At 32.6% G+C, this 17,715-nt stretch overlaps 1 protein-coding gene across 2 annotated transcripts; it reads right to left on the bottom strand.

The window, feature by feature from the left end:
- Positions 1-138: 138 nt before the first annotated feature.
- On the bottom strand, positions 139-13,208 carry LOC127720349 (uncharacterized). Of its 2 annotated transcripts, none has more exons than XR_007990702.1 (3): positions 6,023-6,054; positions 1,574-2,266; positions 139-1,110 (listed from the first exon to the last, which is right to left on the bottom strand). XR_007990702.1 is itself a non-coding variant. In XM_052226930.1 (3 exons), the coding sequence occupies exons 1-3, from the start codon at positions 13,192-13,194 to the stop codon at positions 851-853; spliced, it is 993 nt and encodes a 330-aa protein (XP_052082890.1). In that variant the 5' UTR covers positions 13,195-13,208; the 3' UTR covers positions 139-850. The 2 variants fall into 2 exon arrangements, 1 of the variants encoding a protein (XP_052082890.1); XM_052226930.1 differs by lacking the exon at positions 6,023-6,054 and adding an exon at positions 13,155-13,208.
- Between the last annotated feature and the right edge of the window lie 4,507 nt (positions 13,209-17,715).

The raw sequence follows: 17,715 nt of genomic DNA, 5'->3' as shown, positions 1-17,715 counted from the left end.
GGATCCAGCAGTGAAAATTGTATAAACACACATCACAGACATACAACACAACTCACTAAAGAATTAGAACAAACTCGCGTCTGGCATATACAATTTATATCCTGGTATCTTAACTGAGTTTATTTACTTCTATTAAAATCAGTTAAGACAATATTTATTTTAAAAAAATAACATAAGAATGTAGACATATGTTAACATGAATGGGCACATGAACACTGAAATGTACTAGCATGACTAATATAGTCAAAGTTATAGTATCAACATGGAATTTGTTGAACAAGTATGAAACTAATTTCCAACCATTTTACGAAATTTGCATTAAGCCGAATAAGTATGTGTGTATTGTTTGAATTTATATAATTTTTTTGTTGATGATCAAATAGTTTTTGATGTGAACATTTTGTCGCTAACCTTTTGCCTTCAGATTTTTTAAAGTGAAAAAATTATTGCATAATCACCGAAGTAAAGTTGTATGCAATTGCGAATTAGTATTTATGTCTGATAGGTTGAAAAAAGTGAAATTAGAAACCTAACGTTAAATCAAGGATAATGGTTATGTATATACAAAAAAGAAAATTTAACACTTGATGAATTTCGTCTGTCCGAAGTTCTATTCTAGATATACCTTCATCAGGAACGTTCAAGCCTAAACGTTTGAAAGTAATGGATGTATAAATACATATAAACGTTAGGAGCAGCTTCTGCTTTATGCAGTTAAATTCGTGGTTGCGCCATATGTTGATGATTATTATTTTTGTGGTTGAATCAAATATACTTATGTCATGCAATTTTGTGTCCCACTGTAAAACATCATACACGGTAACTATTGTGATAAAAATGTTTTTTTGCTTCAATATCCCAATTCAAAAATCTCTCCGTTATTAAAATTGAGGCTACCGGAACCAATCGTCAGCAAATAACATGTGTTACAACCTTCAGTGGTCATATCGTACTGTATGTATTTACATGACACTGCATTTAGACAAACGATACCACACTGGAACACGGAGCACTCAGTAGACGTACTGATCGTGCGGAGGTTAGACAAGCCTGTATTAATACTTGACAATGTGTATGTTCCCACATTCCTGTCCGGACATATTGGTACATCTGAAAATGAATTATTTTATATTTAAGATTTTTCAAAATACAATATAGAAACGGCCTATAAATGAAAAGATTTTAAAACCAAAATGTTGATCAAACATGTTCGAATAAATAATTATAATCAAATTGAAATGCTCTAATTCTATCAGAGAATGAAGATGCTATTTTGTATAACAGGCTTTGGTAGATTGAAGCTATAAATTATTGGGGCAATTTTTTTCTCGCCAGTTTTACTATCGGCTATTTAGTATTTAGAATATCTCTAAGTGATGACTTTTCTGAGATCTGGAATGCCTTAACGTTATGTACATCCCATGAAAATTTGGGGTTATCAAAAAATTATTTTAACCCATTCATAAAAACAGAATATTTTGAAAAATTTATTGAAAATGCATTATACTTGATAGTATTTAAATGAATATTAGAACGAGATGGTGATTAGTTTCGAAATTTATAATCAACTTACATGATTCGTCAGGGGTAGTGTTCTTACATTCGTTTTCTGAGTCTGACAACGGAACATTAAATTTGTCGATGTGATATGCAAAACAGGTCACATCTCCATTCAAGTTTGAATCAACCTCATCAAAACTTCTGCCTATGCGCAATGTACCTGGTGCCATTATATCTATGTTGTCCATAAAACCGTGGTCAAACTCTTCAAGAAGGTTTTCATCCTGGTATATTTTCATTTTGCCGTTGCTTCTATCGATGCCAAATGTAAAATAATGCCAGTTATAAAGACTCAAGGTGACGGCGAAAGATGCAGTTTCGTTGGCAGTTTTTAATTTTCTCTTGAATATAATATTTGGTGACGCCAGTACTGCCTTCAGTTCTAGAAATTCCCCTGTTGTATAATAATGATCACTTTTGTAGTGAAACAAAGTACCATTTGGATTTGATATCTTAAACCAGCCTGAGAACGTATAGTCCTTATTTGAATAAAGAATATTGTCTTCAATTCTAATATCAATCCAGTGATCATCATCAGTAGAAACTGCAAGATTTTGGAAATTAGGTGGCATATCTTGTGCGAATTTAATATTGCATCCAGCCGATCGATCTTGATTCGGGGAATTAAGTTTGATTTCTGTCGTGTATGTAACATTACTCAATGGCCATAGCAATTCGAATGTGCAGCTTGCAATAACAAAACAACCTAAATTGAGAATATATGCGTAAAAAAAATATGATTTGAAAATATTTGATAAAATGTTTATTCTTGATACGGTTTTGATTTATATTGTTTTCTTCCATTTTGTATTTTTTTACCTGTTATTTTGACGTTTGATACACGTATTGTCATTGATTGATATTGTCCAAACTCCGGTTTTTGGTGGGGTACGTGTTGCTCAGATATTAGTTTTCATTGTTGAGTTTTGTATACTGTTGATCGTCTTTTGATCATTTTTCGTTTTTGTCATGGCATTTTCAGTACATTTTCAACTTATGAATTTGAATATTCCTTTGGTATCTTTCGCCTCTCTTTTATAACATATATGTATTTGAAATAACTCGTTTAAAGATTTATAAATTATCTCCCTCAGGCAAGGTTGACCGTCGACGAATTTTGCTATTCTGTTCATGTCCTTTTTGGTCACATAAATACTAGGAAGACAGCGTATATACGCATAACTGGCTTTCAAATTACGAAATCGAGCTTTCCTGATGGCGGTAAATACAATCAAGCGCTTCGGACGCACGAAATTCAAAGTGTTAATTTCATAACAAATGGACGATATAGGTCGTCTTGACCTTGCTGGAAGGTGTGATCTGTTTGTTGCATCGTTAAATACTTTCTATCGATCTTTATTTAGATGTAGACACAGGTGAACAACTATTATTAGAAACAAAGGTTTTAATTCCATCAGGCAAAGTTGACCTTAGATGTGGTTGGCTTTTTATGTCCATTTTGGTAATATAGTTCCTCAACTGTTTCGGTTCTTATACATTCTTGGCTTTCAAATCTTCGGCTTTGAGCGTTCCTGATGAAGGTAAATCCAGAAAAGCGCTTCGGACGTATGAAATTGATAAGGTGTTGTTTTCATTTTTTTCTTCAAACTGAATTTCTATGACAAACGTGATGATTTAAACCTCCCATTTCTCAGCAAAACACACACACTTTGCTCTATCGTATGACATTTTCGTTTTTATTAATACTTTACGCTTGTGGACAGTCAAGATTTATATTTATCTAAACATAAACATTTGTGTTTTAAAAGGCCCATGACAACCGAATGGAAAGGCTTGCACACACTGTTGAAAGAGTGTACATGTATATTGAAATAAATAGATTCTACTTCTTTACATATTTAGAGGATCAAACAAGGAACGACAATAGGCATAACATTGAATTGTTTTACCTTTTGTCGTAGTAGGGCTTTTAATAGCTGTCTTTTCGGTATGGGTTTGTTGAAGACCGAATGGTGACCTATTGTTGCTTCCGTCTACGTCATTTGGTCTCTGATGTATACGGTAAATTCAGAAATTATTGCAAGGTTTATAATAATGCGTATAATGTAACTGGGTGCGTATCGCAATAATAAGAACTGATACATATATCCGTAGTGAGATTTTCCTGAAATCGGAATGACCAATATCGCATTTTGGTTTCGGTCTTCATAAACTGCAATAATAAATGCACGCAATATTTCTGAATTTACAGAGTTGTTTCATTGGCATTCATATCAAATCTTCCTATTTTCATATAAATAATCTAGTAGTAGTGATCGTTCTTCATGTTTGGAATTTAAAAAAAAAAAAAAAATAAATACTGAACTTTTCTTTCAATGTTTTCCTCAAACATGTGCCTACATGTTGTATAACTGTCCGGTATCAACTTTTTTCAGTAGAAAAACTTAGTCTAATAGGGATGGAAATCAATTTCACAAATTATTTCCATCCAAACGTCATAATACTGAACAAATTGCAAAAGAAAATTGTCAATTTGCAGTACTCTTTGATTACCCTTGCTTTAGGCGTTCATCAAAAGTGTAATCTTTTTTAGAATAAGGAATTTGTTAACGGTATAAATCTGAAAATCGGAAAGCTCTGTTATTGTTGGAAATATTCTGTATGCATATATTTAAAAGCCTTGAAAATCTTAGAACAGTTGGTTAATTTTCCTTTAAAGATCCATCGAGCTTATGTTTTTTTATTACATGGAAAACAACATGTATGGGTTGCGTTTCTATTGGTACTCAGTATAGTTGATTTACTAACCTTGATTGATTAGGAAAACTTCTCTGTATTAAGATTATGTAGTAGTTTAAAATACACAGTTGAAAAAATCAAAACTGGCAAAGGAGGCATCTCGAGCTTTAACGAAAAATGCTTATTTAATATGTCAGGCTTATTGTTTAGGTACGTCAAACGCGCGTAGCGACTAAATAAGATTCGTACAGCGGCGCTCGAATAAAAAAAAAAACAGTTGCAAAACGTTTCCAATTTAAGATTCCAAACATTTAAACGATCAAGAAATAGATAGTATCGTTGTTTATACAAGCCTTGTTTGTCACAATATTTCACAGTGACCTGCTTTTTAAAGCACTTACAGGGGGGACGATATTTGTAGTTGGAGGTCGCAATAGAATACGTTCAGCTGGTTAATTCTTGGATATTTTTTATGTCACTTTTGGTATATAGCACCGCATAAATTCAAGTATTCCTACATTTGTACATTCTTAACTTTCAATTTTTTTTAGTTGACCTTTCCTCGTAATACAAATCCTAAAGAGGCGCTATGGACGCACCAAATTAAATTTAAAAAAAAAATTCTATCAGATTTCTATCCCTGGCTCGATACTCCTCCTGGTGGACTGTTTGTTCCAGAGGGTATCACAAATTCAGTAGTAGGTGCTTTGGTTCCGACATTATTTATTCAATACTTTTATAAAAATTCTCTGCTGATAAATTTAGAATTTATAAATTATTTTGGGACCAACTTTCTCAGGTTTACCTCAGATTGATTTTACCATTCGTATTAAGTCCGTTTGGTCCCAAGCTCCTGTAATACTAAAGTAATATTAAAGTAATTATACATCCTTATAAAAATAAGGAGATGTGGTATGATTGCCAATGAGACAACTATCCACCAAAGCTAAAATGAAGTGGATGTAAGCAATAAAAGGCAACCGTACGGCCTTCAACAATGAGAAAAATCAATACCGTATAGTCGGGACTTTGGAGTTTGAGCGTTGCTGATAACGGTAGATTAAACAAGCGCCGGATGCACCAAATTTATTTTGTGTTTAAATTTCTAATATAAAAACCAATTACATTACGAGTTATATCTTTTCGTTTGTTTTGCTATACCTGCCTTGTTGTGACGTTGTAAGGGAAACCGTGTGCAATCGTGAATGATGCATTTAAATGGAAATTAAGATATGATTTTGGAATGGCTCTCGTTTGTTATCGGTCAATCAAAATTAAAGGTTCTTATGAAACATGCATGCATGATTTATGTAATTACAAAAAAAGCATTTGATATTTATCCTAAAGACGATGTCATGGGCCCGTACATAAAATTTGCCTCAAAGCATACTAGTATATAACATTGCGGGATACAAATCGAAAAATAAAATGTGTTGTATCTCATTCTATCTGGGGCGTACGCCCTCTAAGTCCCCTGGATCCGCCACTGTCTATAGATATCAGATCATCTCAAAATAATATTATTCAAACATTCATATTATATCTCCCAAATTTTCATATTCAAAGCAAGGTAAAAAAAGCTTTCAATATATATAAAAACTGATTGCGAAAAAAAAAAATCATCAAGAAATGTTTTTTAAATTAAATCCAGATTTTAAAACGCAATTTCTGCAAATTTAGAAAAAAAAATTTAATTGAATTTAAAAGGCTCGCATGACAATTAAAAACATATACGCGTTAATTATTTCTGTTTTAAACATACCTGATAATAGCACAAACGTATATGCATCCATCATGTACATTAATGAAGAAAAACTAATGTTATTTTGATATATATCAATCTGGGCGTTTGGTATTAAGAAAAAAGACCAATCATTATTCTCGAAATATTCTAGATTTCCATTCGAAGAGCTGAATACACAAAATCAAACATATGGCTATATTTCGCATGAGTTTGACAAAGACCGGAAACAAAGCAGTCATGAATATTCATAAAGCTCTAAGAAAATCGAGGGAAATTAGATACAGTTAACTTGTACATTGTATTACGCGGTTTGTTTTATCTTATAGAAAAAAGTTCTTTATCAATCGGTGCATTAAATAAGACACGCTATAAAGGTAACAAATTGTATAGTTCCGTGTATTTTACTTCGATTAACTCAATTTTCCATTTACTTATTTTACTTTTCTTTTTTCTTTTCTGTATTCGTCTTTTATCTTTTATTGATGCTGAATGTGTTTAAACCCGAGTATAAGTTTGAATCAGTCCTTTGTTTTCGTCGTCCTTTATCTTGCTTTTTAAACAAAACATAATGTGTATATAGCATTCTTCTTTCTCGCTTGATTTATTCCACTGATGTCTAATTTCAGTATTTGCTCAGATATAACGACAAAAAATTAAATAACAAAAATACCGAACTCCAAGGAAAATTCAAAACGGAAAGTCCCTTATCAAATAGCAAATATGAAAAGCTCAAACACATCAAACGAATGGAAAACAGTTGTCATATTCCTGACTTGGTACAGGCATTTCCTTATGTAGAAAATGGTGGATTAAACCTGGTTTGGTCCGAGAACACAGTTATCGTCCTTTGATTTTCGTTGTCTACAAATATAGTCCTTACTGTGAACAGCGTATTAGTTGCAAGTTTTTCCTTCCAAATTTATTTATTTGTTTTATGCCTCAAATAGCAAGTAGGGGGATGAAATTACACAGCAAAAATATTTTGGTCATGAATTTTAAAGTAAAGTAGTGATTTTGTACAGCTGAAAAAGGTTACAAACTAGTATGTCTGAAGCTGTCAAAAGAATTCCAGACCCCCTTTACATAAAATTGTTCATATTTTGAGTTTGAGCTGATGAAGTTTTCTATAATTTTGATATAAACTGTCCCAAAAGTAGTACACGACACTGTAAAAATATTATTGAGAAAACGCAGGTGGGATTTTTTTAATTTTCATTTATTGTCTAAAAGAAATGCACTACGAAATAACTGTGTTCTCGGGCCGTTTGGTTTATATCTAGCTAAACCTCTCATTTGTATGACAGTAGCAAAAAATTCCATTATATTGACAACAATGTGTGAACAACACAAACAGACAAAAAGGTAAAAATGTCAAAATTAGGGGTACATCAGTCAACATTGTGTTATAATCTTAATTACTATAAAAACAAACAAATATGTCAACAAAGAAAAATAAAATGGCATATGGACAAAGCAAATTAGAAAAAAATGAAAACCATGAATACAAAAAATGTTTATATTGGCATCGGGCATCACCGAAGAGATATTAGCTGTCGAAATGCGAATCTGGTGCAGTAAAGATTGGTACCGTCAGTGTTATTGTTACTTTCAGATTTACAAAATGTGTGCCCTTGAATTATATATACTTTCTCATGCTGAATAAACAATAAAACAAGTTGTCAGTATCCTTGTTATCTTTGGGAATGGGGGTTTAATGCAACAAGTTGGTGCAGAAGTCGTCCATCGAAAATTTATGCCAAATGTGGCGAATTTGCCTTTTCTTGAATTTAATGTTACTTTAGCTTATTCATACATATGGAGTATAATTTATCAATTCGATATCGGTATGACCGTATTTGAAAGGGGTATCTTGCAGATCGGAACAATCGAAGACAAATTATACAATATGCATGTGATACTATTAACGGTACCAATGTATCTGCACCAGATTCTCATTTTGACAATTAATGTCTCTTTAGTGATGCTCGAGGCTGTAATATCTAAAAATCCTAAATCGTCAATTTTAATGAGCTTTTTCACACATTACATCCACCCAATAAACTCTTATTGTATTTTCATAGAGTAAATAAAAATTTCAAAATTTAAAATGAAAAAAACTAATTTGAATATTGACCAATAGCATATGTCCAAATTTTTAAAGGTAGCATACTTCTAACATGAAATAGAAAAACTAAAAACTGATACCGAATAACAAATAGGACGAGAAACATATTTCAATTAAGACATCACCGTAGCTTTAACAAATAGAATATACAATAAAAAGTCTCACCTGCTTTACTAATTAAAATTTAATTTTATGTTGAGATACTTTGAATCTGAAAGCTAATAACAGGTATCACAATAACCTAACATTACTAGTATTAATCATCAATGAAATTGAGGTAAAAGTCCGATTAACACTATCAGATAGATATATACAAATCACAATGAACATATAGAAAAAAATATAGCTTAAGGTAGGAATTTCAATGAATACTAATTGTGTATCGATTGGGTACTTATATGAAGTAGAATGTATACAAAACCTTCTCCAAGATAAAATAGAAAATGCATCTGTCAAAGTTATTTATTTTTAGTTTCCAGTGTACTGGTGATGTCTTGTCATTTACTAAAAAAAAGTAAAATAACAAAAATACCGAACTCCAAGGGAAATTCAAAACGGAAAGTCCTTTATAAAATGGCAAAATCAAAAGTTCAAACACATCTAACGAATGGAAAACTGTCATATTCATGACTTGATACAGGCATTTCCTCATGAAGAAAATGGTGGATTAAACCTGGTTTTATAGCTAGCTAAACCTCTCACTTGTATGACAGTAGCATATAATTCCATTATATTGACAACAATGTGTGAACAAAACAAACGGACATAAATCACTAACCCACATTTCAGTGAACGCTTTCATCTCATGTATCCTATCGAATAAAGATTAAGGTTACTACCGATTTTTTTTCTAGATATGGACACAGATGAACAAGTATTATTAGAAACATAGGTTTCAATTCCATCAGGCAAAGTTGACCTTAGATGGAGTTGGCTTTTTAGGTCCTTTTAGGTAGTAGCTCCTCAAAAGAGGGACGAAAGATACCAGAGGGACAGTCAAACTCATAGATCGAAAACAAACTGACAACGTCATGGCCAAAAATAAAAAGACAAACAGACACATAATAGTACAGATGACACAACATAGAAAACTAAAGACTAAGCAACACGAACCCCACCAAAAACTGCGGGTGATCTCAGGTGCTCCGGAAGGGTAAGCAGATCCTGCTCCACATGTGGCACCCGTCGAGTTGCTTATGTTATTACAAATCCGGTAAATAGTCTACTTCGGTAAGTCACATTCTTGAAAAGGGAAAGGTATTGTAGTTACGACATAAGGAACATATCCGATATCATCTGTGAAACGGTTATTCCATAACGGTCAACCAACTCGTGATGGCGTCCGTAAAATTTACGAAGGGATGACTTCAACTTCACCATTTGGAACTCTTGGTTTAATAGCTTCCTTGTGAGCAGCAATCCTCTATCAAGGAAATCATGATAGGAAACACAAGCCCGGGAATATCGTATCAATTGGGAGATATATACTCCGTATGCAGGCGCTGCTAGAATGTTGCTACATAGAAATGGAAAGTTCACAATTGGGAAGCTGAAATCATCTCTTTTGTCGTAAAGTTTTGTTTTCAACCGACCCTCATTGTCAATTTCTAGATGTAAGTCAAGATATGAGGCAGACTTACCTGTATCTGTAGTATCCTTTATCTCTAGTTCGATGGGATAGATTCGTTCAACATAGTCACCAAATTTTGTATTATTTAGTGAGAGAACAACTGTTTCGGTTCTTATACATTCTTGGCTTTCAAATCTTCGGCTTTGAGCGTTCCTGATGAAAGTAAATTCAGAAAAGCGCTTCGGACGCATGAAGTTTATAAAGTGTTGTTTTCATTTTATTTTTTTCAAACTGGAGTCATGACAAACGTGATGATTTAAAATTCCCATTTCTTAGCAGAACACACACACTCTGCTCTATCGTATGACGTTTTCGTTTTTATTAATACGTTACGCTTGTGCACAGTCAAGATTTATATATTAAACATAAACATTTGTGTTTTAGAAGGCACTTGACAACCGAATGGAAAGGCTTGCACACACTGCTGAAAGAGTGTACATGTATATTGAGATAAATAGATACTACTTCTTTACATATATAGAGGATCAAACAAAGGAACGACAATTAATAATAGGCATAACATTGAATTGTTTTACCTTTTGTCATAGCAGGGCTTTTAATAGCTGTCTTTTCGGTATGGGTTTTGCGGATTGTTGAAGACCGAATGGTCACCTATTGTTGCTTCTGTCTACGTCATTTGGTCTCTGATGTATACGGTAAATTCAGAAATTATTGCAAGGTTTTTAATAATGCGTATAATGCGATTGGGTGCGTATCGCAATAATAAGAACTGATACAAATATCCGTATTGAGATTTTCCTGAAATCGCAATGACCAATATCGCATTTTGGTTTCGGTTTTCAAAAATTGCAATAATAAATGCACGCAATATTTCTGAATTTACAGAGTTGTTTCATTGGCATTCATATCAAATCTTCCTATTTTCATATAAATAATCTAGTAGTAGTGATCATTCTTCATGTTTGGAAATTTTGTTTTTAATTTCATAGCAAAACTATCGCTATGAATTTATTCATTAAAATATGGATATATGAGGTGGATTTGCTACAGACATTATCTTAGTACTTCAATCCATGATGGTAGGGAACAAGTTCCTTAAGAAAATTTCGAAGGAAGTTTTAATAAAAAATAAATACTGAACTTTTCTTTCAATGTTTTCCTCAAACATGTGCCTACATGTTGTATAACTGTCCGGTATCAACTTTTTTCAGTAGAGAAACTTAGTCCAATAGGGGTGGAAATCAATCTCACAAATTTCCAACCAAACGTCATAATACTGAACCAATTGCAAAAGAAAATTGTCAATGTGTAGTACTCTTTGAATACCGTTGATTTAGGGGTTCATCAAAAGTGTAATCTTTTTTAGAATAAGGAATTTGTAAACGATATAAATCTGAAAATCGGAAAGTTCTGTTAATTGTTGGAAATATTCTGTATGCATATATTTAAAAGCCTTGAAAATCTTAGAACAGTTGGTTAATTTTCCTTTAAAGATCCATCGGGCTTATGTTTTTTTATTACATGGAAAGAAAAACATGTATGGGTTGAGTTTCTATTGGTACTCAGTATAATTGATTTACTAACCTTGTTTGATTAGGAAAACTTCTCTGTATTAAGATTATGTACATGTAGTAGTTAAAAATACACAGTTGAAAAAATCAAAACTGTCAAAGGAGGCATCTCGAGCTTTAACGAAAATTGCTTATTTAATATGTCAGGCTTATTGTTTAGGTACGTCAAACGCACGTTTCGACTAAATAAGATTCGTACAGCGGCGCTCGAATAAAAAAAAAACCCAGTTGCAAAACGCTTCCAATTTCAGACGTCCAAACATTTAAACGATCAAGAAATAGATAGTATCGTTGTTTATACAAGCCTTGTTTGTCACAATATTTCACAGTGACCTGCTTTTTAAAGCACTTATAGGAGGGGACGATATTTGTAGTTGGAGGTCGCAATAGAATACGTTCAGCTGGTTCATTCTTGGATATTTTTTATGTCACTTTTGGTATATAGCACCGCATAAATTCAAGAATTCCTACATTTGTACATTCTTAACTTTCAATTTTTTTTTAGTTGACCTTTCCTCGTAATACAAATCCTAAAAAGGCGCTATGGACGCACCAAATTAAATTTAAAAAAAAAAATATTTTTTCAGATTTCTATCCCTGGCTCGATACTCCTCCTGGCGGACTGTTTGTTCCAGAGGGTATCACAAATTCAGCAGTAGGTGCTTTGGTTCCGACATTATTTATTCAATACTTTTCTAAAAATTCTCTGCTGATAAATTTAGAAATTATAAATTATTTTGGGACCAACTTTCTCAGGCAAAGTTTACCTCAGATTGATTTAACCATTCGTATTAAGTCCAAGCTCCTGTAGTATTAAAGTAATTATACATCCTTATAAAAATAAGGAGATGTGGTATGATTGCCAATGAGGCAACTATCCACCAAAGCTAAAATGAAGTGGATGTAAGCAATTAAAGGCAACCGTACGGCCTTCAACAATGAGAAAAATCCATACCGTATAGTCAGGACTTTGGAGTTTGAGCGTTGCTGATAAAGGTAGATTAAAACAAGCGCCGGATGCACCAAATTTATTTTGTGTTTAAATTTCTAATATAAAAACCAAATACATTACGAGTTATATCTTTTCGTTTGTTTTGCTATACCTGCCTTGTTGTGACATTGTAAGGGAACCCGCGTGCAATCGTGAATGATGCATTTAAATGGAAATTAAGATATGATTTTGGAATGGCTCTCGTTTGTTGTCGGTCAATCAAAATTAAAGGTTCTTATGCAACATGCATGCATGATTTATGTAATTACAAAAAAAACATTTGATATTTATCCTAACGACGATGTCATGGGTCCATACATAAAATTTGCCTCAAAGCGTACTAGTATATAACATTGCTGGATACTAATCGAAAAATAAAATGTGTTGTATCTCATTCTATCTTGGGCGGATCCAGGATTTTGATAAAGGGGTGTTATTTTAGATATACCGCCAAGCGGAGAGAGGCGAACATTTTTTAGACAATTATAGGCTAAAAAACTATATAAGTCGTAAGAAACATGATATTTGGATTTATTTCTTTTTTTTTGGCGACCAAACGGGGGTCGTTCGCCCTCTAAGCCCCCTGGATCCGCCACTGTCTATAGATATCAGATCATCTCAAAATAATATTATTCAAACATTCATATTATATCTCCCAAATTTTCATATTCAAAGCAAGGTAAAAAAAGCTTTCAGTATATATAAAAACTGATTGCGAAAAAAAAATAATCATCAAGAAATGTTTTTTTAAATTAAATCCAGATTTTAAAACGCAATTTCTGCAAATTTAGAACAAAAATTTAACTGAATTTAAAAGGCTCGCATGACAATTAAAAACATATACGCGTTAATTATTTCTGTTTTTAACATACCTGATAATAGCACAAACGTATATGCATCCATCCTGTACATTAACGAAGAAAACTAATGTTATTTTGATTTGTATCAATCTGGGCGTTTGATTTTAAGAAAGAAGACCAATCATTATTCTCGAAATATTCTAGATTTCCATTCGAAGAGCTGAATACACTTAATCAAACATATGGCTATATTTCGCATGAGTTTGACAAAGACCGGAAACAAAGCAGTCATGAATATTCATAAAGCTCTAAGAAAATCGAGAGAAATTAGATACAGTTAACTTGTACATTGTATTACGAGGTTTGTTTTATCTTATAGAAAAAAGTTCTTTATCAATCGGTGCATTAAATAAGACACGCTATAAAGGTAACAAATTGTATTGTCCCGTATATTTTACTTCGATTAACTCAATTTTCCATTTACTTATTTTCCTTTTTTTTTTTTTTCCTGTATTCGTCTTTTATATTTTATTGATGTTGAATGTGTTTAAACCCGAGTATAAGTTTGAATCAGTACTTTGTTTTCATTGTCCTTTATCTTGCTTTTTAAACAAAACATAATGTGTATATAGCATTCTTCTTTCTCGCTTGATTTATTCCACTCATGTCTAATTCCAGCATTTGCTCAGATATAACGACAAAAAGTAAAATAACAAAAATACCGAACTCCAAGGAAAATTCAAAACGGAAAGTCCCTTATCAAATAGCAAAATTAAAAACTCAAACACATCAAACCTGGTTTGGTCCGAAAACACAGTTATCGTCCTTTTATTTTCGTTGTCTACAAGTATATTCCTTACTGTGAACAGTGTATTAGTTGCAATTTTTTCCTTCTTAATTTATTTCTTCATGTTTTATGCCTCAAATAGCAAGTAGGGGGATGAAATTACACAGCAAAAATATTTGGGTCATGAATTTTAAAGTAAAGTAGTGATTTGGTCCAGCTGAAAAAGGTTAAAAACTAGTATGTCTGAAGCTGTCAAAAGAATTCCAGACCCCCTTTACATAAAATTGTTCATATTTTGAGTTTGAGCTGATGAAGTTTTCTATAATTTTGATATAATCTGTCCTAAAAGTAGTACACCACACTGTAAAAATATTATTGAGAAAGCGCAGGTGGGATTTTTTTAATTTTCATTTATTGTCTAAAAGAAATGCACTACGCAATAACTGTGTTCTCGGGCCGTTTGGTTTATAGCTAGCTAAACTTCTCACTTGTATGACAGTTGCATAAAACTCCATTATATTGACAACAATGTGTGAACAAAACAAACAGACATAATAGGTAAAAATGTCAAAATTATGGGTACAGCAGTCAACATTGAGTTATAAACTTAATTACTATAAAAACAAACAAATATGTCAACAAAGAAAAATGGCATATAGACAAAGCAAATTAGAAAAGATGAAAACCACATGAATACAAATCATGTCTATATTGGCATCGAGCATCACCGAAGAGACATTAGCTATCGAAATGCGAATATGGTGCAGTAAAGATTGGTACCGTTAATGTTATTGTTACTTTCAGATTTACAAAATGTGTGCCCTTGAGTTATATATATATACTTTCTCATGCTAAATAAACAATAAAAAAAGTTGTCAGTATCCTTGTTATCTTTGGGAATGGGGGTTTAATACAACAAGTTCGTGCAGAAGTCGTCCATCCAAAATTTATGCCGAATGTGGCGAATTTGCCTTTTCTTGAATTTAATGTTCCTTTGGCTTATTCATATGGAGTATAATTTATCAATTCGATATCGGTATGATCGTATTTGAAAGGGATATCTTGCAGATTTTCATGAATGTGGTATGCTCATGTAGCACTTAATTAAAAGCAAAAAGGATATTCTTATCGTTTACTGATGAAAACTTTTATTTTAGTTTGTACATTTTCTTAGTACAGTCGATGGAATTAAAGAAAACGGTATTTCACTTTTACATTTTTGTTGTTGCTGTTGGTGATATGTTTTTGTTTTGTTTTTTTCCCCCGAGGGAGAGGGGGTTAGATTAATTTTAGTTGATTGAGAAACCAATTAAGAAGATAGAAATCAAGGTAAAGTTGAGGGAATCGCATGACCTTTTAACAGGAGCATGAATGGATGCATGGACAAGGTAAGCATCTCATGCAACGCATATATCTACAAAAATGCAAACCCACACTCAGTCAAGAATCGTAATCTGGAATAGGACACAATTGCTTTATTAACAAATCAGACGACTATTCTGTATGTTTTTGGAAAGGAATCAAGTTGAGCATATGTCAAACTCGGATATATATAGTTTTTTTCTGTTCTGCGTTTTCAGATTGGATACAAAAAAGTGAAGAATATAAAGTCAGTGTTGATAAGGTGAAAAGACCAAATATATGTACCATTATAAATGTTTACGTTCTCAAGTATCCAAGTTTTCATACATCATTGACTTTCGAAATTTTTGGTTTTTGATTAAGGTTAATCAAGATAAGTGTTTTTGAAGCATACAATTAAGAAAGAGATATTTTCATTCATTATTAACAATGTTTGACATAATGTTAAGATTCTCAAATATTAATCTATTTTCTTAGTCTGTAAATGATTTGAGTATAAAAAAAAAACAACTTAGTCCCAGTTTCAAATTATGAAATAAAGAAAGAAGATAAGCAAATAAAATAGTAACCTTAGGGGTTTTCAACATATTAATACATCTTTTTATTACAACATCATATTGAAAAGTTAACTGTAGAGTTTTTTGCATAATGACAATACATGAATGTTTCATAAAAGAGGGACGAAAGATACCATAGGGACAGTCAAACTCATAGATCGAAAACAAACTGACAACGCCATGGCCAAAAAATAAAAAGACAAACAGACAAATAATAGTACAGATGACACAACATAGAAAACTAAAGACTAGTCTAAGCAACACGAACCCCACCAAAAACTGGGGGTGATCTCAGGTGCTCCGGAATGGTAAGCAGATCCTGCTCTACATGTGGCACCCGTCGTGTTGCTTATGTTATTACAAATCCGGTAAATAGTCTAATTCGATAAGTCACATTCGTGAAAAGGGAAGGGTATTGTAGTTACGACATAAGAAACATATCCGATATCATCTGTGAAACGGTTATTCCATAACGGTCAACCAACTCGTGATGGCGTCCGTAAAATTTACGAAGGGATGATTTCAACTTCACCATTTGGAACTCTTGGCTTAATAGCTTCCTTGCGAGCAGAAGAATAAGAGTCATAAGAATCCGTACCTTTGATTTGCAACAATCGAGAGGCATTTCCTAAATTAGATTTTATTTTCCAATAAAATGCAACATTCATGAAAGCACGTGCTTCCCGCGAAACCTTCACAAAATACACAAGAAAACAAACGAAATGATTGTAGTATGAATATAGTTATAAGAATTAAATACTTGTTTTACAATGTTATAGGAAAGAAAAAGGGTTCATCGTGTGCAAATTTTTAGTATGAAGCGATTTCGCGCCTCATACAAAATAGTCAATGATTTACACCCCAATAGAATCACAAAAAAGAAGCATTCAATTCTTGATAAAATACCAGATAAGCTCACAATTATGCATGATATCAAGTGCTGTTGCAGACATTTGTCTATGTGAACTATATTTTATAGTTGACCATGCGGTATGGGTTTTGCTCATTGTTGAAGGTCGTACGGTGACCTATAGTTGTTCATTTCATTTGGTCTCTTGTGGAGAGTTGTCACATTGGCAATCATACCAAATATTCTTATTTTTATATAGATTATAATGTAAATGCAATTAAACTCATCATAGATACCATTATTAACATTGTGTACGCCAGACGAGTGTTTCTTGCCAAATAAAGTACGAAGTTGAAAAGCATTAAAGACCCAAAATTCCGAAAGGTTTTGCCAAATACTAGTACTATAAGGTAATCTATTCCATGGGTCATGTTACACTACTGGATTGGATGACGACGTCTGTAGTCCATTTACGGTCGATGGTCAAAGTAATTGGCAACAACATTGCGCAATCCCGGTCTTTTATTTCGTGATAATTAACGAGTATTGCATTTACTTATAAGTACCAGTAGCGCATTCGAAATGTTGCCACGTACATTTTTAATTTGACGGTAGCAAGTAGTTGTTTTCCTGGATTCCATTTGAAGATGTAACCTCTTAAAGTCCACGATTTTTAACGGAAATGTGAATTGAGCTTTCTAATAAACGGACCAATCTGCATCTCTGTCGCTGGCAAAGGTTTCTTGAAAAATACCTAAAATAATATTGAAACAGTTGATTGTGCACACTTTTCGCATCCAGGCGTGATTTTTTCTACTGGTTTGACCTTTTAACTCATAGAAATGTGTATATCATCTCATTTCGGATTTTATTAGTTTAATATTTTCATAACATTTTTTATTTAATAGATGTAATTTCAAAATTCAACCAACGTAAAAAAAAAACAAGAAAATAGGTCAAATGAATTGTCAAAGTAATGGTCAGTGATTTCGGTTACGAGTTACTATATTAGTTGTTCCTTTCAAATAGCTACCTTTTATGAAAACATATGTAAAGATTTACAATAACAGACTTGAT

The sequence above is a fragment of the Mytilus californianus genome, unplaced genomic scaffold (genome assembly GCF_021869535.1).
Source record: "Mytilus californianus isolate M0D057914Y unplaced genomic scaffold, xbMytCali1.0.p SCAF_11, whole genome shotgun sequence".
Classification (NCBI taxonomy): Eukaryota; Metazoa; Mollusca; class Bivalvia; order Mytilida; family Mytilidae; genus Mytilus; species Mytilus californianus.
This window is presented reverse-complemented; position numbering and strand designations above follow the sequence as displayed.

What these genes read in the sequence shown, in the direction of transcription:
- LOC127720349 (XM_052226930.1), bottom strand. Translation starts at nt 13,194, where the DNA reads ATGTACAGGATGGATGCATATACGTTTGTGCTATTATCAG. An exon ending in TACGTTTGTGCTATTATCAG is followed by an intron (nt 2,267 to 13,154) that starts GTATGTTAAAAA and finishes TTCTCAATTTAG; the next exon opens with GTTGTTTTGTTATTGCAAGC. An exon ending in CACTACCCCTGACGAATCAT is followed by an intron (nt 1,111 to 1,573) that starts GTAAGTTGATTA and finishes ATTCATTTTCAG; the next exon opens with ATGTACCAATATGTCCGGAC.